At 44.0% G+C, this 27625-nt stretch overlaps 1 protein-coding gene and 1 long non-coding RNA gene across 15 annotated transcripts in view; one reads left to right on the top strand and one right to left on the bottom strand.

The window, feature by feature from the left end:
• The window catches only part of nav3 (neuron navigator 3), a 202425-nt gene that overhangs the window by 30610 nt on the left and 144190 nt on the right, over nucleotides 1–27625 (bottom strand). For 9 of the 14 annotated variants that reach the window (XM_077498640.1, XM_077498638.1, XM_077498642.1 and 6 more), the window contains 3 exons: nucleotides 21974–22082; nucleotides 16135–16551; nucleotides 15043–15162 (listed from right to left, as the gene is read on the bottom strand). In XM_077498640.1, coding sequence (XP_077354766.1) covers nucleotides 15043–15162; nucleotides 16135–16551; nucleotides 21974–22082 — 646 coding nt within the window. Of the gene's footprint in view, nucleotides 1–1668; nucleotides 1781–15042; nucleotides 15163–16134; nucleotides 16552–21973; nucleotides 22083–26229; nucleotides 27513–27625 lie in introns of those variants that run through there. The other 5 variants (XM_077498646.1, XM_077498645.1, XM_077498643.1 and 2 more) reach the window with 3 other exon arrangements.
• Nucleotides 9328–10765, top strand: LOC144002979 (uncharacterized). The gene is made up of 2 exons (XR_013278856.1): nucleotides 9328–9693; nucleotides 10019–10765. It is a non-coding gene; the product is annotated as an uncharacterized LOC144002979 (long non-coding RNA).

The following is a 27625-nucleotide window of genomic DNA, read 5'->3' on the forward strand; positions in this document are numbered from 1 at the left end:
ATATGGGTGGTGAATGTCTCTTATGTAATATTGCACACTATTTGGAACATGTAAGAAGAACCAAGGAGTGCCGAAAATGTAATTGCAAAAACTATTTTATTTTCATCTCCTATTTCAAAAGTTTTTTGCTCATTTCTGGAAACTTGCAAATCAACTCAAAAGTGAGAGAACAATTGGAGATTTTGTGATTAACAGTAAATTGGAGACTGTTTGTTGCTATTAACTAGGGATTCGATAACACTTTGTTTCAGAGCAATGCCAGTATGAGTACTCAATTCTTGAGTAGTCCCCGATATCAATACCAAGTACTGATACCACTAATACTTTTCATACATAACATTTTAAAATAAAAAAATAATGACAGTTAATTTTATAGAAAGACCTATAAAGTAGATCCCAATATAGCATTTAATGGAAATTTTCGGAACAAATTAAACTCTTATCTCAAAGCACCACAGTAACCATATTCACAGTTCCTGTTCATAGGCTTGACATTATCTTTTGAAATATGCACTCATCTTGACATCAATGTATTTATTGTCTTACAGCTGATGTAATTCTTTAGTTGAGATGCAATCTGCATGTCCCTGCCTCGTACCTGTGACAGGTGGTACAGTATGACAAAGTTAAATCTAATTTTAATCCAATATTTCCTTCACTTCATGCAAAAATATAAGCGCATTAAATAAGCCCTTGCTTGCTGTCTGTGCACGCTCGCTTCAATTATTTAAATGCATCGCGCGTTATGCGGACGATTCGGTTTTTGGGACTTGATGTGAGCCAAGTGGACAGCTGTCAATACCACCGTTGCAACCTTCTGCATTCCCAGGTGGAATTCAATTAGCTCTACAAGGTGTCATACACTCAAATCAGCAAAAGGAACATTTTAAGAACAATTTGACACTGTCGGCCTTCCTGTCCCGCCACGAGAATACATGTAAAAGTTGCAGACAGGGAGATGGACAGCAAGGATCCCCCAACAGGATACAGAAGGGAGCGGCATCGACAACCGACATGACAGGAATCACGTCCCACAGAGCTGGGGTGCAACTTGGCAGGCAGACAAAAGCGGCAAGAAGAAAAAAGAATGAATTGGCAGAGAGCTTCAGGTAATCAGCTACAGTGGGCTGGCTCTGGATAACAGAGAGCACTTTTGATCTGGTTAGGCCAAAATGTGGCAGAACTAAGACTTACAGCTCCGAATTATAAAAACGTCATTTTTATTTTTGTTTTACGAATAAAATGTGACTTTTTTTTAGCGTACAAACATCACATGTGGTTCAAATACTGAAGACAAATGAGACACTAATTTGAGGCACTTTGAGCTCAAGTCTGGACACGCACACACGTGCACACACGCGCACAGCACTCTTTTAATATAAACGGAAAGCTCACATCCTCATTTGCCCGCACCGTAATCCGATTTAATGCCGCTGAGCCTGTGCAATTACTCTTCAGAGAAGCCAAACAAGGATGCAAAAGGACTTCACACTTCCTTCTCCTGCCTTTTTAACAGCTGCCAAAGCAGCAGTGCGAGACTCCACTTGCTCCCTGGCCTGGACAAAAGTGATCAAGGGCAAAACAGACACAAACACATTCAGGAGCATCAACGTGCTGTCGACAGATTCCCGACAGGGGGGCGGGGTTCTACCTGTGCCGTCAACTCACCTCTAATGGCGAACCCGTCCTGGTCCCGTCACGCCCGAGATGGCTCCAAGCTGTGACTCGAGCGCGAGTCCGGGGATGGAATGGGAACAAGAGGAAGAAAGGACTACCTCACTCTTCCACTTTCACCCCCTGCAGCTCCACCCCTCCCTCCTCCGTCGCCGCCATCCTTCCTTCCCCAACCCGGGACGGGCCTGCCAGCCCCTTGGAGGCGCAATCAGAAGGGGTGGTGATAATGCGGAATTGAGCCAAACGAAGGCGGATGACAGCGACCCGCCGACTGCCGCTTTGTCTTTGCCAAATGCTTCTGACTGGAAGTCATCTGATGCATAATGAGTGAGGCTCGCCTGATTCATCTTGGGACATTATTCATGAGCCACTCTTTGGTGCACTGAGAGGGTTAATGGTACCAGTGTAGCTTCTTTTCTATACAATGATCATTAATTACATTATCTGGAGATGCAAATATCTTCTTATGCTGTCCAAAATGACATCAATAACCAAAGTCTAATTAAATTCTCCTGCGCACGACTCAATCAAATAAAGGAACAGGCTGACCTTGTCTCGGCGCTCCTTTTTCAAGGCGGCTAAAAGCTTTCTGCTGCAATGCAGACCAAGACGTCAACAAAATATTGAGCTGTCCAATAGCAAGGGAGTGTGGAAAAACACTGACATGACAGCATTGTACCCGAAAATACGTGTACTATAAACGCCCGCCTTCATCCTAATAGACCAGTTGTTCTTAATTAACCTGACTCAAATCATTCACGCTCGGCCATTGCTTGACCTATCTGTGCTGCAGGAAATTTAGTGCACTCGGTAGTTGACTTGCGGCTGTTGTGATGGTTCATCGTGTGATGTATTTTTTATTGTAACTATGACAAGCAAAAAAAGAAAGTGGTCAGACGAATATGACTAATTTGAATTCACATCTATAACGGATTGTATGGTGTTCCGCAGGGATCGATTCTGGGGCCTCTGTGGTTTTCATTGTATCTGCTGAGCTGACCATCTTAAGAAAACAGGTGGTTGTTTTAAAGTGCAGGATTTACAATGTTCAAATTCTAGTCCAGCACAACTAGCTATCTAGCATAACTAAAGGAACGCTTCCTTAAAGAGATACTTTATTTATTTAGCAATTTTTGGCATTCAAACATTAATATTTTGCCTATAATAAATTTGATATTTTCGTTATTTTTCATGTACAATTAGTACCTTTGAAAACACATTTTGCAACTTGCTGTCGACTGAAAATGACATCACAAGGGCTCAGGTAACCAATCACAGCTCACCTGTTTTCTAGGTTTGGTCATGTGACATTCACAAGCTGATCTGTTTAGAACCACTGTAATACACCTTTTCATATTACTTTTCAGGGTACTTCTGGATGGTAGAATTAAAGTGACTATTGCCAATCTGAACTGAAAACGATGTGAGAAACTACATGTCCCAAATCTGAATTAATCCAGGAGACCATTTTGGATGAGAAGGAGAAATCAAGTGACTGCTGTATAGAAGGAAAGTAAAACCATTCAAGCCATTTAGCTTCTCTTCTCAATTTATCTGTCTTGGCCAAATGAAGGATTAGTTCATTAGTGGTGCCATCGGTCACTAGGAAGAAAGTGTGATGTCATGATGAAAATGTCTCTACCTCATCGAATCAGTTTGCACAACACAACACTGCTCACTTTGGCAGTGCAGATGAAGGGACGACATGGGGGGTAGCAGGGGTCCGAGGGTCAGGCAGCCTTCTGTCCACTCTTTCTGTGGCAGACCACTTGGCACACTTCTTGCCCTTCCCCTATACAAAACAAACTCCTTTATCTTTCTGGGATTAGAGCTCTACGACCTGATGAATGGCAGCACCGCATTGGTGGCCAGGTTGAAGTCTGACCACCGGGGAGTTTGCTTGGCGTGCGCTTCGAATCACAGATGAGCTACAGCAGACCGTCTTCGCAAGCAAAGTACTTCACAAAAGTGGAAGTATGAAAGTGGGATTAAAAGAAATTGTTGTGACCCTTTCAAGTGGGGTCCATGCACAGTTGGAGATCATGTGAATAGGAAAGCATCACAAGTACAAAGCTATTCATTTTTCATGATATTATTTGGAAGGGAGAAGACAGCAGGGTTCCAGTGCTTCATGAAGTCGTGTATCTGTATCATAAAACTAAGTTCATTACTACACTAAAGACAGGTTTTTATTGTATGGATTACAGATGATAAAACCATGAATCGATGGCTCAATGTTGATTTAATTGAGGAAACAATAAACAGCTACAGAAATGTTGTGACCATTACTCAAAACATCACCGTTCAACAAGATTAGCTTGAACAGTAAAGTGAATTTGCGAGGACAGGATGTTCATGTTCCGAGAGTCATTATTAAGGTCCTCGGGGTGATGAATGGAGTCAAATCTCTAATCGAATGAATTGAAGGAGCTGCAGCAGGCAGCGCTTTCACTCATTTATCCCAAAAAACTGACTTCAAACTGTAAAGAAGCAGTTTCACTCTCGAGGTCTGCGGTTCATCTTCACCATGGCAACCTAAACAGCACCTCATCGCCAAGTCTTACATCGACTGGACATGACTGCATTATAAAGACATGTCTTTAAGTACATGCCTGATTGACTTCAGGGGAATAAGGATGCTTTAATACCATCTTATGTCACTTTAACTTGACTCATCACCACATTTCCCATAAATCACATTGAGTCAGACCGGAGACTGCTGAATTTTTAATACTACAGTAGGTACTTCTACCATGAGATATAGTATGTCAGAAATCAGAATTGGCTTTTGGCTTAATACCAAATAGATTTCTACATCGCGTTCACTGCCCATTCAGCTGTTAATGCGGCATCTTCCCCTATCGGAAATGATGAGAACGATTCCGGAGCGGAGTGCCAGCAAATCACAAGTGGAGGAAATCTCAAGCCTTTCTGAATAAATAGATGCTTATTAACGAGTGCTGATATGGGACCGTGTTGCATCAGAGAGTACACGCACCTGCTCCAGTGAGGAGCCACATTTGCATCAACACAAGACACAGCTGGCGACTCCAATCGAGGATGCAACTTCCTCAAATTATCTTCACCAATTGCGGAATTTGTTTGGAAAGAGAAAAAAGAAACTCAAAACTCCAGAAAATGTACGTTTCAGGTGCGACATGAGAGAAGTCCCCCAAAGACCCCCCCCAAAGTGGCCCCGGACTGAACTACACGTGAACTTAAACGCCACCGCCGATGTTGAGGGAAAGAAGCTCGTCACCCAAATCTCCTCGCCTGCTTACGACTCACCTCGACTTGTCAGCGTTCTGCACAGTGACAGTCGTGATCCTTCTTAGTAACACGTGCACACAGCCATGCTTAAAAAAAGAAAAAAAAAATCCACAAATATGCTCGATTTATCTCTGCTGAGTACAGGGGGAGAAGAGTCAGCGGCAAAAATGCTCGCGAGTGCACTCTGTGGTAAAGGACAAAAGTGTTTGGACACCAGTAACAAGTGCAAGTGCATATGCGGGACGGAAATGAAGTTTGTGACCCACAACCACTGGTTTAGTTCACTCAAAGACATATCTTAATTATTTACATTAGGGATGTTCAATACCACTTTTTTTCAGACCGATACCGATACTCAGACCCTCAGTACTCATCGATACAAACTGCCGATACCAGTAGTACATTTTGACAAATAAAAAATAAAAAATCACTGAAAGATATTTTGAAACAAATATATTTCCTTTAATTTTGACAAAAAAAAAAAAAAACACAGCACAGTCACTCTTCAATAGTCTTAACGCTCAAAATAAAACACAAAAATGCTCTTTTAGTTTAAGAGTCACAATTTTGAAGTATTTCCAAATCGGTGAAGTTTTGGTGAACAACTGCTGCAAGCTAGCGCCACTTGCAGGCAAGGAGGACTCACTTAACGTCATCGGTCGCTTGTACTCGTCTGCGTCACGAGTACTCGAGTACTTGAAAAAAGGCTGGTATCGGCCCGATACCGATACCTGGTATCGGTACTCGCCCATCCCTAATTTACATAATTAAAAGTGCAATATTTAAACGTACTTATAAAAAAGGTACATTAGAGGATTTATTTGACCCTGACTTAATCTCGTTGGATGTTCACTTATGCATTCACACTACACTTGGCAAAACATCTGATCTGACTCATGCTAAGGTTACAAAAAACAAAACAAAAAACGATTTGATTCACTTCAGCCTAATGCACAACAGAAGCAAGGCAGCAAGCATGTTTTAGCCACAGATGGTCTTAGTCACCTGCTTGGCCTCCATTCGTTATTTAAGGATAAAAAAAAAATGGTGTGAAGCATAATGAGCCTCACGGGAATAAAGTTTATGCACACTCTATTGCTGCCAGGGGTGTGTGAGTTTATATTTGCGTGTGTACGTGCGTTTGCTGGATTCGCGATCATAATGGAGAGGAAAAGAAAACAAGGAGCAACAACAGTGGGGAAGCGGCTTTGAAAACACTTCAATGCTCAGCAATTCTTCCTCTTTTTGTGATTAATCAGGAATTACAGCACCGTGCTGGATAAACAAATATTTAGCTGCATTGAATATCAAGCTATCGCTCAAACGCAGCCTGAGCTTGAAAAGCATTGCCCTAAGTCACTTTTTTTTTCACGTCGTCTCAGAATCAGAACAGAGCACATATTTGTGCTGTAGAAAAGCAAATTCTCAAGTGAATTTCAAACGCATTTTGTATAAAACTCTGGCAGTTTCTGGTGAAATGTGGATTTCATCTATTATTTATTCCGGAAAAGCATACTTTAACTGCTGACTGTTATTTGGGGTAAATCAGAGGCAAATGCTGTTCAAATGAATATTTTCAGCGGAAACTTCAAAAGTGATTTCACCACTTAGTAGCAGTTGCATGGAATGTTTTTACATATTAAACCATTTACAATAGGGATGATAAATACCACTTTTTTCAGACTCATACCAGTACGAGTGGGCCTATACAGCTCGAGTAATCCCCGATACTAAGTACTGATACCACTATAGTTCCCGATTATTAAACAGCTGCCGTCGTGAGCATGTTACCTTGATAAAATGACCCAATACGATACCTGGTACAAAATACACTATACAATAAACTATAAAGCATTTTTAGCATTTTAAAAGTGGGACTGAAATTGCATGGCTTGCAATAAGAACAAGAGTATTAAAATAATCAATTACACCTTAGCCTGAACTTTAAGTGTTGTTTTTACCCCACTACTCAAGTATAAACAAAACAGAGCAGATATTTGCATTCCACAAAAGGTCAGTTCTCATGATTTATTTAGTATTTATTCAGTAAATACTATTTTTAGAGGCTAATTGCTAAGAAATAATAGTCAAATCTATAATGTTATATTAATTCTAATACTAATGTGAATATTATATAATGCTTAGGTTTGTATTAGGATGAATTGTTATGTAGTGGATCAAATGTGAAGTTAAAGAAATACAATTACTAATATTGTAAAGTAGTTTTTTTTTAAAATATGAAACTCAAATGTAATGCAAGAAATCGAAATAATGAGATTTATACTCTTTGACACTGTACTGGTCAAATTGACTGAGGAACATTTTGCTGTTCCTAAGAATCTCAACATAACAGAACGGTCAAACCTTATTGTATACAATAAATAAGATTTGACACATTTGATTGGTCTGGCTTGCATTGGGAAGGGTACTAAAATGCTTGATGGTACCACGTATATGGCACCAAAACAGTGGCACTAAATGCAATGCTGTGTCTTGATTGGCCGTCAGAAATGAACTTTTCCTCAGGAACAAACCACCCAAACTGCAGCTGCAACTTCTCATATGTTCAGAATTCCACATAGTTTGTGACTTTGGAGGAAAAAAGTTCCCTCAAAGTCAGCGAACACGGTGTTATTTTTCCGCTATAAACCCAATCAAGGACGGCGCATCCTTTTTTTTTTTTTTTGTTTTTTTTTTTTTTTTTTTTTTTTTTTCTTTTTTTTTTTTGAAGAGCTCAGAATTGTTCATTCGGTAGTCTTACCGATTCAACGTCTTGTCATCATTGCTCTTTTCCTTTTTTTTTTTTTTTTTTTTTTTTTTTTTTTTTTTTTGTGTGTGTGTATGTGTGCGTGCGTTTGCGTGCGTGCGTTTGCGTGCGTGCGTGCGTTTGCGTGTGTGCGTTTGCGTGCGTTTGCGTGCGTGCGTGCAAATACGTATAAATTTATACTCATTCATTCACCTAAAACCTTATAAATATCCCATTACCCTTCGCCTTAACCAGGTACTTCAGAATCTTGCCAGAGTCGTGAGATTTAAATGGTCAGGAGACCAGAGAAAAGGTCAGAAAAAAAAGAAATAAAGAGAAAAGAAAGGTAAATCAAAGTGACATCCAGCACCGACCAAACACTTCCTGCCTTCCCCATGATTACAAAATCAAAGTCTTACGCCAACCCCGGAAGCCTCTAAATTCCAGCAAATTTAGCGAGATCTCAAGAGCCCAGAGGAAAAACTAAAGAGAGGAAGGAGGGAAGGATCGATAAGGCAGAGTGAGATCAATAGAAGCCAGTACATCCAATCCATCAAAGTGAAGTCCAGCACCAACAAGACCCCTCCTGCGTGGTTACAAAACCGGAGTCTTATGCCAACCCCAGAAACCTCATACTTCTAATAAATTAAGATCTCAAGTGACCAGAGGAAAAACTAAAGAGAGGAAGGAGGGAAGGATAGATAAAGAAAAGTGAGAACCACAGACACCAGCACCAACTGATTCAAGGGGCTGTGGGAGGGAGAGGGTACTTCTGTTGAGTTTCAGTAGATGCTGGTGCGACGGATCTGGCATGCATAAGGACCACCACCAAAGAGAGAAGCCGTCAACCGCGGTCCAGCAAAGCGAGCACCCCCCCCCCCCCCCCCACCCCCCCCGGAATCCCCAGGCCGCGGCAGCACCAAGGCCACCCCCAAGCCACCCGAGCGGACACCGGTCAGCGAGCCGACCCAGATACCCGGAACACCCCCGCCCCAGCCCCGGCCCACACCCCCGAGCCCAAGGCCGCAGAACGAGGCCCAGCGGGCCCCCACAGCGCCCCACCGGTCCCCAGCCCCCATCCCCCCACGACCCCCCCGCACCCCACCCAAACCCGCCATCCACCACGACCCAGGCCCCACCACCCCCGACCCCCAAACCCCCGAACACACCCCGACCCCCAGCACCCAACCCCCCACCCACCCATACCTCCACCCCCCCCCCAAACAAGCCGCCCCCCCCCGACGGCCGCCACCCCCCCCCCCGCGAACCCGGCCCCCCGCGAGAACCCCCCACCCCCCCCCGGAAACCGGCACCGGGCAGCAGCGCAGAGAGGGAAGATGTGCCCACCCCACCTCCAGCCGCGCGAGATTTGCACCGCGGCGGGAGGGGGGAAGCAGAGGAGGAAGCACCAGGGGAGAAGGCGGGACACCAGAACACCGAGCCCGGTGGGGAGAGGCCCCGGTCGTCACGCCAGAGTACAAGTGACACCTAACCCTGTTACTGAGTCCGCCAGCTCGCCGACTGGCGAGCTCTACCCTTACACCGTGAATGTGGCCCCACCCAGTGTATATACAAGTGTGTGCGTGTGGTGCATTAAAATTGGGAGCAGGTGAGTCGGAGCAGAGGGAAAAAATTTCCCCTACTCCGACACACCCGTATCCCCCCCCAAAAAATGAATATGTATATGTGTGGTGCATTAAAAAAGGGAATGGAGGGACAAAGTGGTGGGGCAGGGACACAAATGGGGGGGACCACAGCGCTGCCAGGCACTGCAGTCCATCCCCTCTGATGGCTCCCCGCCCCAACTCACCCCTCCCCTTGGACGTGAGGTGCATTAAAATTGGAGGGGAGTTGAAGGGTGAAGACGGTGTTTCCACCCTTCCCCACCCCACCAAGAAATGTGTTGTGTGCCCTATGTGTATATTTACAAAGTGTATAGTGCAAGCTAGTGAAGTGAGTAAGAGGAGCGACCAGCGGGGCCTCACCCAACCCGGCGGGTGTAGGTGGCACGCCCGCCCCCCAGCACCCCCACCCCCCGCCGCCCCCCACCTCATCCACCCGGCACCACAATGGGCGGACAGCCAGCGCAGCAGGGCTACCGGACAGCCCACCAGCCACCGGGGCCCGCCCGGGGCACCAGGAGTTATACCGGAGCGGGGCAGGCCCCAAACCCTCGCCCGGCCCCCGGAGCCCGACGCCCGGGCCGGGGAGGGAGCCCCAGGCCCAGGGAGAGGGAGGGGGAGGGGCCGCAGGGCAGACAGGGAAGGGGGGGGGGGGGGGCGGGGGAAGCGGGGAGAAGACGACAAGAAGGCGAAAGGGCGGCTGCAGGGCAGGAGGCGGGGGGGGAGAGGAGGAGGGAGGGCGACAAGGGAAAAGGGACCGGGAGGCAGAGGAGGATGGGCGGGAGGAGGCGAGGAGGGAGAGGCGACGGGGGGGAGGAAGGGGGAGGGGAGAGGGAACCACGGGGCACACCGGAGGCCCACCCACCCCGAACCGCGCCGCCGGGCACGGAGCAGCGGACCGCGCCGGGACGGCACCGCCCCGGGCACCAGGGGAAGCACCCCAACACCGCACCCCACAGGGGGCCCAGGGAGCGGCCAAGACGCAACCGCCACCGAGCAGACAACGGGGGGGGGGGGGGGGGGGGGGGCAGAACCACCCCCGCCCGACCACAGGGGACGGCGTCAAGAAAATTGACTAATTAGCATGCAGTAACACCAAGTGTTGATGCTTAGTGCCCACTAGAAATAGATCTTAAGGAGTTATTGAGTATAGTGTCGTATAGTGTGGTATGCTCGAGCCCACTAGCAGCAACTAGGTTCCTGACTATATAAAAATAAAAACAATCAGATACAAAATACCAAATACAGGAGCAGCGAAAACAGAAGTTGTAACGATGTGGTGGCTCTCGTTAACAGGCAGAATCTTGGCAGGATTAAGTTGCCAAATTGAGATTAAAATATTCTATGTACATAGACCATATTTGTTTAAATCTTGATACTTGATTTTTATTTAAGGCAGAGATTTTTTCCATTGAGATATAATTTATTAGTAAGTTTAACCAGTGGTCGATATTTAGAGATTGTTTATTTTTCCAATTGACAAGGATTATTTTTTTAGCAATAGTAAGGGCTATAAATATAGATTGAGATTGTTTACATGGTCGCTCAGTTATTGTTAAGTCACCTAGTAAACACAGTCTTGGAGATAAAGGAAGCCTACAGTTTAATATATCAGCGAGCTTTTCCAAGATTTTAGTCCAGAAATGCAGCACTGGAGTACATGACCATAAAGCATGAAGATAAGTATCGGCAGTGTTTTGTGAGCACTGGAGACAAATGTCGGAGTCAGAGAGTCCCATTTTTTTCATCATATATTGTGTAATATATGTTCTATGAAGTATCTTATATTGGATAAGTTGCAAATTTGTCTGTTTGGTCATTTTAAATACATTTTCACAGATTTGGGTCCAAAAGTCTGGTTCCGGAACTATAGACAAGTCTTTTTCCCATTTTAAAGTCGGTAAATACGTTTTATTTGTGTATAAAAATAACTTATATATTTTTGATATTTTCTTTATTGTTGTTGGAGAAAGCTTTATAATATCTTTAGCTAAGACAGGCAGTTGGAGCGTATCTTGAAGTGTTGGGATTTGTTTCTTAACCATATTTTTAACTTGCAGATAATGTAAGAAATTTCCCTTTTTTATTTCATATTTCTGGACCAAGTTTGTATATGATATAAACTTATTATCTGAGAAAAGATGATGAAGGTGTGTAATTCCTTTCTGCTCCCATAGGCTTAAATGGAACGACTGATTATTAAGTTGAAAGTCGGGGTTATGCCAAATGGGAGAGAGCCCACAGGGCGCCAATTGGGAGTTTGTAATTTCTAATGCCTTCCACCAGGCAGTCAGGGTGGCGGCTATCATTGGGTTTTTAAAACAATTATGTCGTCTTATTGATTTTGTAATAAAGAGTAAATCTGACAGTCTAAGATTATTACAATCCTTCTGCTCCAATTCCAACCAACAGTTAGTATCTCTGTTGGGTTGTGTCCATAGCACAAGATATTGTAGTTGATTAGCTAGATAATAGTACATAAAGTTTGGTGCCTCTAAACCTCCTTTAGATTTACTTTCCTGAAGAGTAGATAGACTAATTTTGGCTTTTTTTTTATTCCAATAGAATTTTATGATAGCAGAGTCCAGCGATTGGAACCAGTTAGACGTAGGTTTAAATGGAATCATTGAAAATAAATAATTAATCTTTGGTAAAACTTTCATTTTTATAGTAGCTATCCGTCCTATTAAAGAGATCGGAAGATTATTCCAGCGTTCCAGGTCACTACGGATACTATCCAATAATGGTGAAAAATTTAAAGAAGTTAATTCAGTTAACTTAGGTGAAATTTTAACACCTAAGTATTTTAAATTACCTGTAGGAAAGGAGTAGTGTGGATCCTGACTTGTAGGATTCCATGAATTTTCTGTAATAGGTAATAATGTTGATTTTGTCCAGTTAATAGAGTAATCTGATAAGTGAGAGAATTTAGTTATTAATTTAAATGCTTCCCCTAGCGAAATAGCAGGTTCTTCTAAATAGAGTAATATATCATCGGCATATAGATTAATTTTATGTTCTATTGTCCCGGAGTGGATTCCTTGGATCCGTCTATCCTGACGTATAGCTAATGCAAGCGGCTCAATAAATATAGCAAATAATAAAGGAGAAATTGGGCACCCTTGTCTTGTTCCCCTTTGTAAAGTAAAACTCTGTGATGTAATCCCATTAGTAGTAACTGTAGCTTTAGGAGAATCATATAATATTGAGACCCATTGAATGAATGACTCCCCGAAGCCGAATTTATTTAAGACAGCAAAGAGGAAGGACCAGTTAACTTTATCGAATGCTTTTTCTGCATCCAGCGAAATAACAACTGCCTTTTTATCATGCCGCTGTGACATACTAATCAAGTTAAAGAGTCTCCTAATATTATTAGTAGAATGACGACCTTTAATAAAACCTGTTTGATCACTATGAATAATTGTCGAGATTACCGTCTCTAATCGAGATGCCAAGGCCTTAGCGATAATTTTAATATCGGTATTAATTAGTGATATCGGTCGGTAACTTGACGGGAGGGTAGGGTCTTTTTCTGGCTTTAATAAAAGTTTAATTGCTGCTATATTCATATCTTGACGTATATCACCTTTACTTTTAATTTCAGTTACTACTCTTAGAAATAATGGAGCAAACATTAACCAGAAATGTTTAAAAAATATAGCCGGAAAGCCGTCTGGACCAGGTGCTCTGCCATTAGGCATACTGTCTAAAGCACGATACAACTCATCTATAGTAAGCGGGGTATCGAGAATATCTTTATGTTCAATAGATAACTGAGGACCGAGGACAGGACAGGACGGCGCATCCTGTCCTCGGTGTGAAACCCGGCGAATGATTGCTTGGGAAATGAATTCCCCCGCTGAGCGTTGTCATCCGCCAGTGGGAAGTGTCAGCTCAAGCTTCTGACAATCACACGTGTCACCGAGGCTGCTTAAAGCCGTGTGTGTTGAAGGAGCCGTGCGCTTTTCAGTCATTTTCACCCGTGTGTACGGGCCAAAGGGAGGAAAGAAGACGGGGGACTGAAATTCCCATCGGGCTTTTTTCCCGCTCGAATTCGTCTGAAGGCAAAGCAGACGTCAATATTTCTTCATCACGTTCAAGGGCCTTGTGGGGAAAAAGTGCTATTTCCCGCGTTTACGTTTCGCTCAGGAAAGGAGGCAAAACTCCGGCGATAAGACGCAGTTACAGAGACGGAGGAGACGCTTGGCGGGGTTCATATTTATTCCCGACCCATCTGTCTCCTCGCTTGAGCGTCAAGTGTGACAGGCCGATGAGTCTGGAACTGACGGGAGCGGGTTAATCAGCTATTCTCAACCTGCCGCCAGGTCTCGCGTGTTTCAACGCATGGCCGCTCGCAGGTATGACCCGGCTGACTGACTGACTGACTGACGGACGGACGGACGGACGGATGGACTGGATGACTGATGTGACTTGCTGTTGTGTTGTGTTGTGTTGGCGGGATGGCGCGAGGGCAAGCGTGTAGCCCAGCGGCGGCGGCTGAGCTGTGAAACAATTGGATTAGCCCAGTAGCCGTGGCTAGGCTGCAAGCTGTATATCTCACGCCGCTTACATTTGGATTATGTAATATTTCAGCTATAGAATCTTTCAACTCAAGGCAGCTGATATCCAACAAAGCATTCGTTTTGGCATTGCATGCAAATTTGCTTAATTGTGGATTTTTTGGGGGATGAATCGATTATCGCATTATTTGCTTAAAATTCACCTATTTGATGTATAATCTATAAAAATAAATAAATAAATAAATTAATTAATTAATAATAAAATAAAAATAGTATATTAAAAAAAGGCCTTAGGCACCATATTGTGACAACTAGAAGCAATTTCAACCCTATTTAGATTTCTGGTATTCTCTGTTTTTATAATTCTGTCCATCTATTTTCTCTCATGCTTATCCTAATCTGGAAGTACCATGCAGACAAAACTCCACACAGGAGGGTCGGGGCCAAAATTCAAAGGCTGAACCTAAAAACACAGGGCACCCTGCTGCCTACTCTATATTCTGTAAATAAATACACAAATAAATAAAATCAAAGTTTTCAAAAATGTCAAAAATGGATTGGATGCTGAAGAGAAAAACATTTTCTTTATCGCCATAATTTGAAACTGCAGAAACAAAAATATTGTAGTTACTTTTTGTCTTCCACTAAATTGCCATGGCAACCTCAGCTTACCTACTTCAACAATCTATGATAATGGTCAACTATTCCGGATACTTCAAGTATTGAATGAGTTTTTTATGTATTAACACAGCCTCGCTGTTAAAATAAACAATAGACAAAACTGACAGCTATTTGATATTTAAGTCAGCCATTGACAGATTCCTCATGTCACATCATCATCATCATGCGTCACTGCATCAGGCACAATCTGCTGGATTTGCCCTTGACGGCACTTTCAAGTGAACACGAGCGGAGCTGCGCACGCAAACGCTTTTCAGTTAAAGTGACTGCACTGAAAGTCACATGACAAAAGGGGTCCTTGTTCATTTAAGCTTGACTGTGGTTTCTAATGGTACACAAAGACTTGAATGGGACAAGTTGGAATCAGTTATATCTGTTTTTTTTCATGAGAACAGTCTCATGAGTTGAAGAAGTAAACAGAACTGCCAGTTACCAACAAATACTCACAATAAAGCTCAGCATAGGAAGTAGTTGAAAGAAAACAAGCAGCCCGCTGCGAGTGACAAATCCCATCCGCATTCCGTACCTGTCCACGTCTCCTTGGATCTCTTTGCTTCCTCTGTGCGAGATTTCTCGAGAAGAAGCCGCGTCGGCTGCTCGGCCCGCGTTCCGTGCATACAAATGCAGACCTCCATCTGTTAGATATCTGCAAGAGGAAAAGTCAGAATTTAGGATTTTTTTTTTTTTTTTGCATTGTAACTTACTTAGCAGTCGAGAAAGAGAGAGTGAACACAGAGCCGGGATGGATGTTTGTTAATCAGTCTTTACAAGTCTACTGATTTTTTTTCTCTAAATTGAATGTCTAAGTATGTTTACAATTAGCGTTTGCGGTTGAGATTTGAACGCGGATAGCAATCAGACGCGCCTGATAGGACACGGGAGTGATTAGCCGACGGGCTAATTGAGCTAATTAAACGGCAAATCACTTTTCTGTCGTGACGCGCTCAAACAATTTGTCTCAAATCCCACGGATGTTTAATTCCATCAATCAAATGACATCAATCATCCTTCATTTCATGCCAATTCCCCGCCTACCCAACTTTTCTGAACACACGAATCGAAAATTTGACTTGCGGTAATAATGTAGCTAATTGGGTTCAAGGTCAGAAAGAATATTTCTAAGCTATGGGTTGATTTCCACCACCATTTACAAATCAAATTGTTTGCTCCACAAACTAGAAAAAATGGTTGGACGTGCATTTAAATAAACTTTATTACTCAATTATTCTATTTTAAACACTTGAATTGGTTCATTATTTGTTAAAATAAAAGACTCACATGGGGAGTGACCAGAACTATCAAGAAGTGACAAAAATTAAATGACCAGGTTTGGCAAAGGCTTCCACCCGACAGCAACAATATAGCCTACATATCTAACATTATTTATTTCTTTTATTAAATGATTGTTGAATTAACTATGGTACGATGTTTGACAGGCACATTTGAGCTCTTCAAGAATTTATTCTACAATTCACCTGTTTTAAGAATCCATCCATCCATCCATCCATCCATCCATCCATCCCACAAGCTATAGATATGTTCAACCATGACAAGCAATGATACATAGTACAAAGTGAAAGTTAGCATGTGCTAATTTGCTTAGCACTATTCATCCTACCCGCTGGTGATCTCATCCATCCGTCCGTTCTTTCCCAGGACGTCCCCATCACTCATGTACCCCGCCACTTCCATCTGCTTCCCTCCTTCCAGCCCTCCTCCTCCTCCTCCCCTCTCACCCTGCTCCGCCCCCCGCGCCCCCGCCGATCGCCTCAGGGGGGCGCTGTACACAAACCTGGAGGGGTCAGAGTGGCCGCCGTAGCGCCCCGCCGCCGCCGCCGTAGCGGCGCTGCCCGCCGCACCTGGCCTGGGCGCGGGGTAACCGCCGGGCATGGAGGGGGCTTCGCCCGCCTGGAGACGCGGCGTTTGCGTTTGGCCAAGGCGCCAGGCCATGGGGGAGGAGCGGGTGGCGAGGGCGGGGAGACTCCGCCCGTTGACTTCGGTGGTTACAGTTGTGTCAAAGGTGGTCTCCAGTGTGCTGCAAAAACACAGAAAGGGAACAACTGTAACTGTGTCTAAAATGGTGAACAAATCAAATCAACACCGTGAAAAAAAAAAACATTTTCATTTCAGCTCATGTGCACCCTCACATGGGCTGAAACGACGCTTTCAAGAAGCTGTCAAGCTGTGCAGTCCTGTGTGAAGGTCACAACTCATAGGGGAAAACATGTCAGCAAGCGTCACATCCCCCCAGCCAAGCCTTCAGCTCACCCACGAACCTTATTAAGCACTAGTGCTAAAAAACAAAAACAAAAACGGATGCAACATAAAACAATGATGTAATTAGTATAAAATTGGACTATCCTCCAGTGATAATTACACAAAGCCTCCATCATGATGAATCTGCTATTGTCACACACTCAATATCGTAATGATCCTCCATTATGCTCGCAGGCAGAAGGGACACAGAAAAACACGGTTACAGCTCTGCAACCAAAACGAACCAAATATAATTAGCTGGAGACAGTGATGTGTGTTCATTGCGGCCATGCGCACACTCAGGGTGAACCCTGGACAAGGACACGAAAGCCGAACCACACTGGAGCTCTCTGCTGGGGAAAAAAGTGCACTGCATTCTCACTCTGGTGGGGGAATTTGAGAAAGCGAGGAAACCAGATGTTTCCATGCACGTCTGTCCATTTTCTATAGCATTTGTCTTCATTAAGATCACAACTGGACTGAAGACTATCCTAGCTGTCTTGGACACTTTAGAGTCTTAATGAAGCTAACGTGCATGTTTTTGGAATGTTGACGTTTTCAGTACTTCTCACATAACCTGTTGTTTTAACACCTGCTGTGAATTTTGCTGTTAAGCTCCATGTTGTAAGTGAAATGTCTTTTTTTTTAATTTTTTTAACCAAAACCTGCCGACAATACTGAATTATGCTCCCATGAAAACGTTTATCCTGAAATTTCACCCAAAAAGTCAAAAACATTCAAAAACATGAATTGTGTCACTAGCTCTAATACTATGTATTATTCTGCATATTATGCATATTCTGTTTAATTACAGACAATACTGTACAAGTGAATTTGAAATTCAGTAGCGACTCCAAAATATTTGATCCACCGCCTGCCAATCTGATCAGATCTAATTGAAGACTAATAATTGGCTGTGCATGTTTGCATGCATTTGATGAGTGAAGCCACCATGATGCACAGAGGCAACACGAGAAGGGCAGTGATGCTCGCCATATTCACATCATATCTCTATCAACAGCTACTGATGTCAACACACACTAACGCGCACGCACACACACACACACACACACGCAGTGACACACGCAATGCCCTGCCACAGTGCCAGAGGAAAAAAAAAAAAAAAGTGACACCGTATCACAATGAAAATGCAATTTGCCACGCTAAGGAAAGGAAATCTTTTGAACATTTGTATACGACACAGCCTGCAAAATCAGCTTATCATTATCTCGAGGCAGCAGAAAGAGAGAGAGAGGAAAAAAAAAATAGAAGGCCTGACAAATGGAGGGAGACGGCGTGCGTGTAGATGCTGAGGATACGGCTGGAAAGACGCTGAGATGGTTTAAACGTTAAACCGACCACATGCTAGCTCATTAGAACATAGAAAAACAATCCGATATAAAGCATAAATACTGAATTTTAAATGGAAATCGGCTATAGGTTCCCCTTGGTGCATATTTATAGCTACTTAAAAGAGTGGTGCTTCTCAGGTGTATCTCGTCGATGTAAGCTGAATTTCAAAGTCTTCTACTTTCAGCATCGGGTGCTTGTTGCAAATGTGAAGGAACCGGTTATATGTTGTTATTATTCTTATGTCCCAATGTGATTTTTTAATGGCTGGTACCAAAGAAAGATATGATTAGAAGTCCACTTTGTGTTTGTCTAAGAGCTCATCAGAAGAATATGCTCAGTTATGCCTAACTGCTTCTAATATAGTGGTTGCATTGACAAAGAGAAAATTGATATGATGGGAAAGTGCAATACAAAAGGTAATCTACATTTATCTTAAAGCGATATAGAATGAAACAGATTTGAATGTTCAATACTAATGAATTTTCAGTACCATTTTTTTCTCCAGAAAAAAAAAAAATCCCTGAGGAGCAGGTTTTAAACTATATTTTAAAAGGCAAGAACATATTTTTTTTTCTATCATGGTGTGCTGAAATTGGTCCTTTCGTATTAATAAAAGAAGATAAATCAATTCATAACGACTTTTTTTTTTTTGTATGTTTCATGGGCTTGTCAATGCCTTTTTCAAGACATGGACTGGAAAAATTTCCATTCATCCATTTTCTAAAAGTCTTTGTTTTCTCATTAGGATCATGAGTGAACTAGAACTTATACCAGCTATTTTTTTTAGACTACAATGGGCACCAGTCATTCACAGGGGTAATGGAAAAATGTGTTAAATCCGATTCAAGACAATTGTGACAGTGTAGAACAGTGTCCAAACTTTTTCATTTGAGGGCGGCATACAGAAAATCATAAGGACGCAAGGGCCACATAATTACCAATATTTTGGTAACAATATTGTTTTGTTTTGTTTTAAATTTTAGTTTACATGTTTTCATTAGTTTTAGTTAACTAAAATAACCTTTAATGGCACCAGTTTTTTGATACCCTCCCTTCTTACTTTGACCATCTCCAAACATTTTTATTTTGTTTATTTTATTTGAACTGAGTCAAATGCCATTTTTAGCATATGTCGCGGTCCACTGAAAACTGGACGGCGGGCCGAAAAATGGCCCCCGGGCCTTAGTTTGGACACCACTGGTGTAGAATTTAAAGGTCCACCCTTCTTTTACTAATGTTCATATTCAGCCTCTCTGAAGCGTCAACTTAAACATCATCTTGGCTTCCGACAGCCGTGAATAATTTAGCCGTTCTTGTTTGTCTGTTTGCTCCAAGTGTAAACAACACAAACTAAGCAGTAACAGAAGCTATTATCTTTGGAGTGTCATCCGATTGAGGTGGAATCCCCAGATGGAGAAGAGATGGGAATACAGTCGCCCTTGAAGATCACGACATTTCGTCAAACAGCGACTTTCCTCTCGCCTTACGTCAATCAATATGAACGCATCTTTCTCGAGGCTAGCGAAAATTAATTGTGTGTTTGGATCGATGGCGAGTGTCTGAGGAAAGCAAAACACGTCGGGATGTGGTTGATGTGAGCGCAGCTGGTACACGAAATAACAAGCATTCCAATCGAGGTGTGTCTTAAAACGCATTGTGAATGGAAATGAAGCATGGCAAGTGTTTGAATTATGCATTAGGAAGGTGGCCACAGCATTAAAAGTGCACAATGTAATGAGATCTATTACAGGAGCTGAATATATTATATTGATCTAATCATAATAACAGCCGTATTTGTGGTTATGTTGTTATTAAAATGCGCAAGAAATGAAGCACCCCATGAAAAGGCCTGGTAGAGAGGAAGACTCCCAAAGTGGTGACAGAGAGTGATGAGCATGACTGTCATGTCCGTGCAAGCGTGACGCTGATTAATTGCTTTGCGGTGATTATGGCCATTTCTTATCCAGGAGGGAGATTAGGTTGGTCTGGCCAGGCTTTTGTCATGGACTCAATTGGCAGGCGCTGTCTGAAGCACTTATCACATTCCTACTATTAAAACATGCATTACATTAAATTGGCCTATTTCACTGACTGTTATTTGACCGGAGCGGCTGTCATTTGAAGCAGCAAGAAGGTCTACGGTCAGGATATTGCTGTCCATGTAAATGTAGCCTCTTGCACCGGATGCGTGATTCCACGCCGAGTCCCACGCATGCCAATGAGAGACCACCCAAAACCTGTGTCGGTGGTAAAAACAATGTATTGATCACGGCTGGCTGGGAAGCCTCCAAGGGGAGAAATAAGAAGTAGAAAACAAACACACCCTTGCACACGCACACACACGCACACATTCACACAAAGCCATCTGTCATGGCTGTCGGCACCATCTTCCTTGGTAAATGGGCCAAAACGGCCAAAATAATAGACTGAGAGCCAAGTGTATAGACGATAGTTATCGTCATGATGTCTGAGATGCCGCCGCGACTCCGCTTAGACCGAGACGGTCAATGTGGCGCACAAATGAAGGCACGTTTGCAGGTGAAGGGAGCCACCTAATTAAATGCAGGAAAAAAAAATGGAGGAAACGGGGATAGTAATAGAAGGAGCATCATTAATAATTTGAGGCATATCTTCCTGTGGGATCAGTGTGAGGAAGATGTGGAAGATATTGAACTGAGTCAAGGACGTCAACATCAGAAGAGGCAAAAGTATTGGGACATGGCATGGAGGAAATGAAGCTGAGAAACTAACTTTGATAAGGTTCATGCGTTTGATAAGGTTTTGGTCGGGGTTTTGCCAAAAAAAAACAAATAAAAAAAAGAAGTTTCGGGAAAAACAGCATTTGTCTCAAAGTCATGAGGTCCTGGGTTGCTTTTCGGCTTCCTCCCACACACAAAAACATGCATCCAAGGTTCATTGAAGACTCCATATTTCCCAGGCCATAGATCTGCACGTAAGTTGGTATTGATTCTGGTTCGTTACGTCCAACATGCATACATTTAAGCTAGCACCACCAATATTTATGTGAGATTGACTGGTGACCAATCCAGGGTGTGCCCTGCCGCTTGCTGTTCCATAGAATATGTGTTGGACGTATGGATGGATAGATGGAAACGAACAGATAACGCTGTGTTTACAGTGGACATTTATCTCCTTTTTCAGCGGTGATATCACGATACGCTGAGCACTGGCTTCAGATAATTCAGCAGAAGCCAAACATGTCTCAGATTCACCATGCGTCACTTCAGTGGGAATCTACAGAAGCTGAGAGCTGCACTTTCCAAATTGCAGCCTGACATTTAAAATTACAAATCTTTGCAGAAAGACTTAGAGGACGCATTTGTTTGCATTGAAAGGATTGGTATGAAATGTGGACTCGAACAGGAGCTTAAAATGTCCAACCACAATAAAATCTGATATTGGATCTCATTAGATTGCAGTGTTCTCAACAATCAAGGCTACATTTCAAACTATTAGTGGCAGAAGGCTCTCTCAAAATAACCACTGGCAGCTTTGTCAGCAATAGATTTATTTCTGCACCGGTGCCCGGTTAGAAATCGGCTGCACAAGCCAGGTGGGGGTCCACAGGCTTGGATGCTTGCACACTTGGCAACGCTGCAGTAATAGTTGGGCAGCGAATAGCATGCCAGAAAAAAAGTAGAAATAGATCAACAAACCACCTCGGGAGCAGGTGGCCAAAAGAACAGAAAGGCTCCAAGTTTGAGAAACTATTGTGCAAAACGTGTCCCTTTATATCATATGCAACTCATGACCACATATTGTCAATGGTCACATGGCATAATAACATGAATGTGGTCATTTAGAGGCGCTAGCATCTCTCTGCCTACCTGTGGCTGATCTGCGTCCCCCGTAGACTGGACATGGTCTCTTCCAGGTTCTGCCGCAGGTCAGCAATATTCTTTACCGTCCTCATTCGTCTCGTCTCCGGGTCCTCTCCTGCAGACACATTCGATTTAGTCGACACACATACACGGCTCTCTTCCCTCAAGAGAAAAGACATTCTGACACACCGTTTTTCATCACTTGTCACAGTGTGTCCCATTGGGCGGAGCAAAGTGATAAATGGTCATTGGAAGTCATAACGGCTGTAGCCTTTTTTTTGTATGAAGCCTAGACACATTATTTCAGATGGTCATAATAAAAGGTCCACGGGCTGACGTAGCACGACGTGTCGTGACAATCCATCCGTGCCTAAAGAAGTTTCACCGTCTCTTCCACATCCTCTTTTCCTCTGGTGGAAAATGCTGTTTATTCTCACCCAACCTCCAGAATTTAATGACCTAGATACACCAATCCGACGTCGGCCAAATGTGACCGACACCTACCCACTGCGGCGTCGGCCCAGACGTCAGCACGTCGTGGAGAAAAATGGCGTAAATACACACCACACCGACCTCAACTAGTTTGTACCTTCAGCGCATGCGTGACAAGTATTTCCCCTCCATACCATCGACGGCGATAGTCACTATTCCTAAAGACAACCGGAAACCTCCTTACAGGGTCGGGTTATAATAACGCAAACAATGCATACCGGTTACTTTTGCTCTCTCGATGTCTTCTCACGTGAATGAAACCCTCCGGCCTTTTGCAGAGTATAATGCTGTGGATTTCAACCCTTGCTCTTGTGATTGTACGAAGATTGAAACAGCAAAGGAGCAAGATAAGGAGAAACCGCACAAAATCGGCAAAATTCTGGATCTTCCAGTGACCAAGGCAAGGAGCTTATCCGAACCTTTGTTGAGAGCTTGAATTGGACTTCAACAATTTCGCTCGGCTTTTCCATGAGCAGTTTCACATGTTGAAGGTCAAGGCTTTCCATCAGTACTGTTTGTACACATTCGTCACTTTCCCTTCTTGCTCCTTGCGCTGATTCGCCAATCACAGTGATCAAACGCCCCCCCAAACATATTCCAACTCAATCCGATTTCACGACAGTAATCTATACCTGTACGCTGATCAAACGGCGCATGCCGTCGGCCCAACGCTGTCCGACTGCCGACGTCGGATTGGTGTATCTAGGCCTTAAGACTCACTGCTACCAAATATTCGTGCGTGTTTTAATGCCTTTTTACCACCATTCAGACATCAGATTCAAATTGGAGTGTTGCTCATAAGCAAAGGGCGCTTCAGAGCTTAAAGCTGCAAGCACATAAAAGTATCTACTTGTCTGCTCTGATTAATCCTCCCTCATCAAGCTATCTGCAAGCTGGGACCACAGGAACTGGAAATAATTAGCATGTGGAACAGAAGATAAATTCGCTCCGAATGGGCCGGCTGATGTCAAACTGGGAAGAAGCTGTGTTCAGTCGCCGAGCCGACATTCTGACATCAAACCCAATGCAGAGAGAGAGAGGCAGAGCAAAGAAAAAGATTTCAAGTTTCACAAGCTTTCCTCACAACTTGCAGTGAGCGCCAGAAGCGGGGAAAACAATTGAGGTGTTTATGTGCCGCATTGAGACGAAACACCAGCCCAAGTATAGATTCATAAAAATTGCATTCCAGAGTCGACTTAGGGCACTTGGAAACGATTGCAAAAGGCACTTTGTGATTGATCACATCCCAAATAGGAATCCACAGTTTGTAGGGAAAAGGCTGTGAATTCTCCTTCTGGTGTTTTCCCTCACATTGCAGAAACGAAGGACTCCAACGCACTGAAAATAATCTTATGCGCTGACAGCAATCTTTTTGTTTTGGCGCGAGACGCGTGGCGATACACGTTGTTGCAGTTGCACACTTGACCAAGTATGATGAATGAGTGGCGGCCTCGGTGGCACTGACACAGCACTTATCAGATTGTGGAAACGTCCTGAATCGATGAGGCGCAACACAATACTGCGGCGAGCCAAGGAAACAACCAAGAAAGACGAAAAATTAATGCAGGGACATCAGGGAATCAGTAATAATTACAAAAGACAAATACTTCCACGCCTGCACCGAAAGATGATCTATCTTATGTTGACCCTTGCCCTCAATTTCACTGCACCGTCCTTGTCGATGACCTCGGAGAAGCTAAAGGCTAGCCGGGTATAATTGAGGTCATGTTTGGACTGGCCGGAGCAAACAGACGGCACGTTAAGTGAGGTCGAAGTGCTGCCTCACGATCCAAACCGCTGACCTCAGATCAGGCCAGCCGCAACCATAAAGGAACAACTTGACTGTTGGAACTCCACAATGATTTGCATTTACTGAAGCTCCCATTGGAAAATTGGCCTTTTTATTGTTTTTTTCCTGCGTTAAAAGACACCATTTACTTTACCAGGAAAGAAAAAAAAAAAAAGATACAAGGGGATCCAGCTCTGAGGGCTCCATCCGGAATGGACACTTCATGCAACACTGAGACACGGCCCATAGCCCTCATTCGACATTCATTGCATTTATAGACTGGTGTGTGTGTGTGTGTGTGTGTGTGTGAGGTGCAGCTTGAGCACGGTAGAAAAGAGCCGAGCTCGACCCCACAGGCAAACACATTTTGCAAGTCTATTAAAAGGAGCGTTCCTTGCTCAACACAAGCCCCTCCAAGCGTTTTCCTGGCTCAGCCAAAGACGACGTGCATGCAGTTTAATCCCTGGAAGCCAATATCATAAATATATGGCTGCTTAGGGGACAGACGATGAGCGGCCCTACAGTGTACCCTCATTCATTTAAGAATAATGTTTGCACCTTGTGTCAAATAAGGTAAACACCGCATAAATCCTTACTTCAGCCTAATTTGAATGCAAGACTCTCCCCCCCGCCCGATCTATCGCCAGCTGGATTTCTACCCCCCCAAATAAAAAGGTTATAGTCTTCATATCAAGAAAGACTGCGAGTTGGGACTTACTCCTGTTCAATACTAACAAAGTACCATCTAATTGTATTACACACTGGCTGCTGGCCAATATTTGCGCAGAATTTGCCTTGTAAACTATGCTAATTGCAAAGTTAATGTAAAATTTCGCAGCTTTTTGGTTGTTCCAAACATCGGTCCAACTGTCACCTCCTTGTCTGCCATCCATCCACCCATCTCTCCATCTTGAGTGGCAAACACCATCTGGATCCTTCTCAAACATGTATTAACAACCATGCAGCTGCAAAGCACCTGATGCGCAACATCTAGTCAAGAGTTTCACAACTTTTATTGAGCAAAAGATGACGCCAAACAAAAATGACACAACAAGAACTGTATATACCATCAGGTTTTCATCTCAATTTACTCAAATTTAACAAAATTTACTTAATGTAAAATCTGTGCCTATCTAGCTGAGCACAAAACTATTATTCTGATGTGTGAATGGCAACAGGTGGATACGCGGTTAATTTACACCTTCTGCCATCTGGCCAAAGGACATGTCACTGTTCTGCTTGCTACTATACGTTGATGGCAAAATTGATGACATTGACACATTATCTGTGGAAATTTTTTATTTTTTTTTTACCCACTGAGGTGTATTTGTATAATTTTCCAGGGTGCAGTTGTTGGGAATCACAAACCTTGTGTGTTACCTTCATAGGTATCACAAGGTGTGAAGGTTTACCAGATTATTAATCAACAGATTGTACAAGTAGAAGTACCTCTCATCTATACGTGCTCATGGTTATGTGAAGGTGTGAAGTTATATTTTAATGAAGCCATGTATTCCAATTAGTACTGTCACTATTGTATATTTTTAGATCCTTTATTCAATCAATTAATCGATTCATTCTAATTTTGTATTAAAATGTATTACAAAAGCATTTTTTCCCCTGTCCACTGTTTATGAAATAGTACTAGGTGTTTATTTCGTACTTCGTATTCGTATAGTGATTTTAAAAAAAAAAAGCTAAAAGTAAAAAGTGTTTGCAAATGTCCTATTTTGATTAAACACAGAAGATAGTCAGTCTTCTTTCATGATCAGTGAATCAGTGAATCAGTGAACAATTACTGTTGATATGATGAAAATCAGAGGATTTGGACAATTTTAAATAAAAAATGATTAAAATAGCTGTGGATTAATGTCATAATCGATTACTCGATTAATTTTCACAGCTCTAATTGCAATTTGTAAAAGAAAATGAGTGTGTTGTCATGGTAATTGTAGTTGAGGAATCCATGTAGCCAACTTACGTGGGCGAGGCTGCGTGTGCAGCACCTGCTCCAGGTCGCCCAGCATGGTGAGGATCACATCCTTATCCAGCTGAGCCGTCCCCTCGCGAGGCCCTCCCTCCGAAACCTCCTCCTCCGCCCAATAGCCGCCCTCCTTCTCGCTGCCTCCTCGCTTGGCGCAGCCCGTGCCCGCTGCCTGGTCCTCGTCCGAACGCCCGCCGCTCCCGTCTTCGCCCGCCTGCTGTTTGGACTTGTGAGGAGTCTCGGCCCGTGGGTGGCCGCCGTAGGACGCTCGCTGCGGCCTCCCGCCCGCGGCGGTGCACCGCCAAGGCACGGGGATGAGGGAGTGCTCCGACTGCGAGAGCATCTTGGTGAGGGAGAGAGACAGGGATCGAGCTCGGGGGCCGCAGCTTCTCGCGACCGCCTCCTTCCTGGGGCTGCCTTGAAGGCTGCCCCCTGCCCGCTGCGATGAAGACGATGACGGGTACACCAATGAGCTCTGGCGTGGCGGGATGCGAGGCGGAGGCTTGTCCAGCTCCAAAGCGTAAACCCGCTGCTCGCCATCGCCGTGCAGCGTCAGGTTGGTAAGGGAACGCTGCTTGAGCCGCAGGTTGAGGTTGTCCGGAAGGGGTTGGGGAGGCCGTCGAGCCGGGCTGCCTCCCTGATACACCGAGAACTCGGCACCTCTCTTCATGTTTTCTCACGGAAGCCCTCCTTGTTTTGCCAGCTTACCTCGTTGCTTACTTTGACTCAGCGGGTAAAAGTAAGTTCATCCTGGCTTAGCTGTTGCTAAATAGGACTGAATTAAACGATGCATTGGTCCCATGCCTCCCAAACTGTGGTCCTGGTGTGAAAGAGAAAGCACTCCCCTTCAGGTAGACAGGTCGAGTCCAGATCCATCCCGGAGCCAGCCCATGCTCTCCATCAAATATTACAAATTAACTCCTTCGGCGCTTGCTCTCTGGTCCTCATGCTTTAACGCCTCCAGTCCTCGGCCATGAATGAGCCGGTCGCTACATCTCCCTTCGTCTTTCTCACATCCTCCTCCTCCTCCTCGCACGCTCTTTATCTTCCTCCCTTATTAAACGGCAGTCTTTTCATTCACTCCTATCTCGGCCCCCTCCTCCTCCTCCGCCCTCAATTAGCACCTCGCCGCTCCGCATCTCCTGCCTCCCGCTCCGACGCCGTGATGGTCCGTCTCTCCTCGCAGCAGAGAGTGAGCGGCTGGCGACTCGCTCGTCTCGCTCTCGCTCCCTCTCTCAGCTTACTGTTCAGCATCCTCTCCTCCTCGTAATCCTTCCCTCTTGCATTCTCTCACTTTCTCCCCCCAACCTCTTATCTTTCCGTCCTCAACCATCCTTCCACCCTCGCAGTCCGTCCATCTCAAAAGCGAGTTGTTTCGATAGTGCACCTGTAA

Source organism: Festucalex cinctus, chromosome 16 (assembly GCF_051991245.1).
Source record: "Festucalex cinctus isolate MCC-2025b chromosome 16, RoL_Fcin_1.0, whole genome shotgun sequence".
Taxonomy (NCBI): Eukaryota; Metazoa; Chordata; class Actinopteri; order Syngnathiformes; family Syngnathidae; genus Festucalex; species Festucalex cinctus.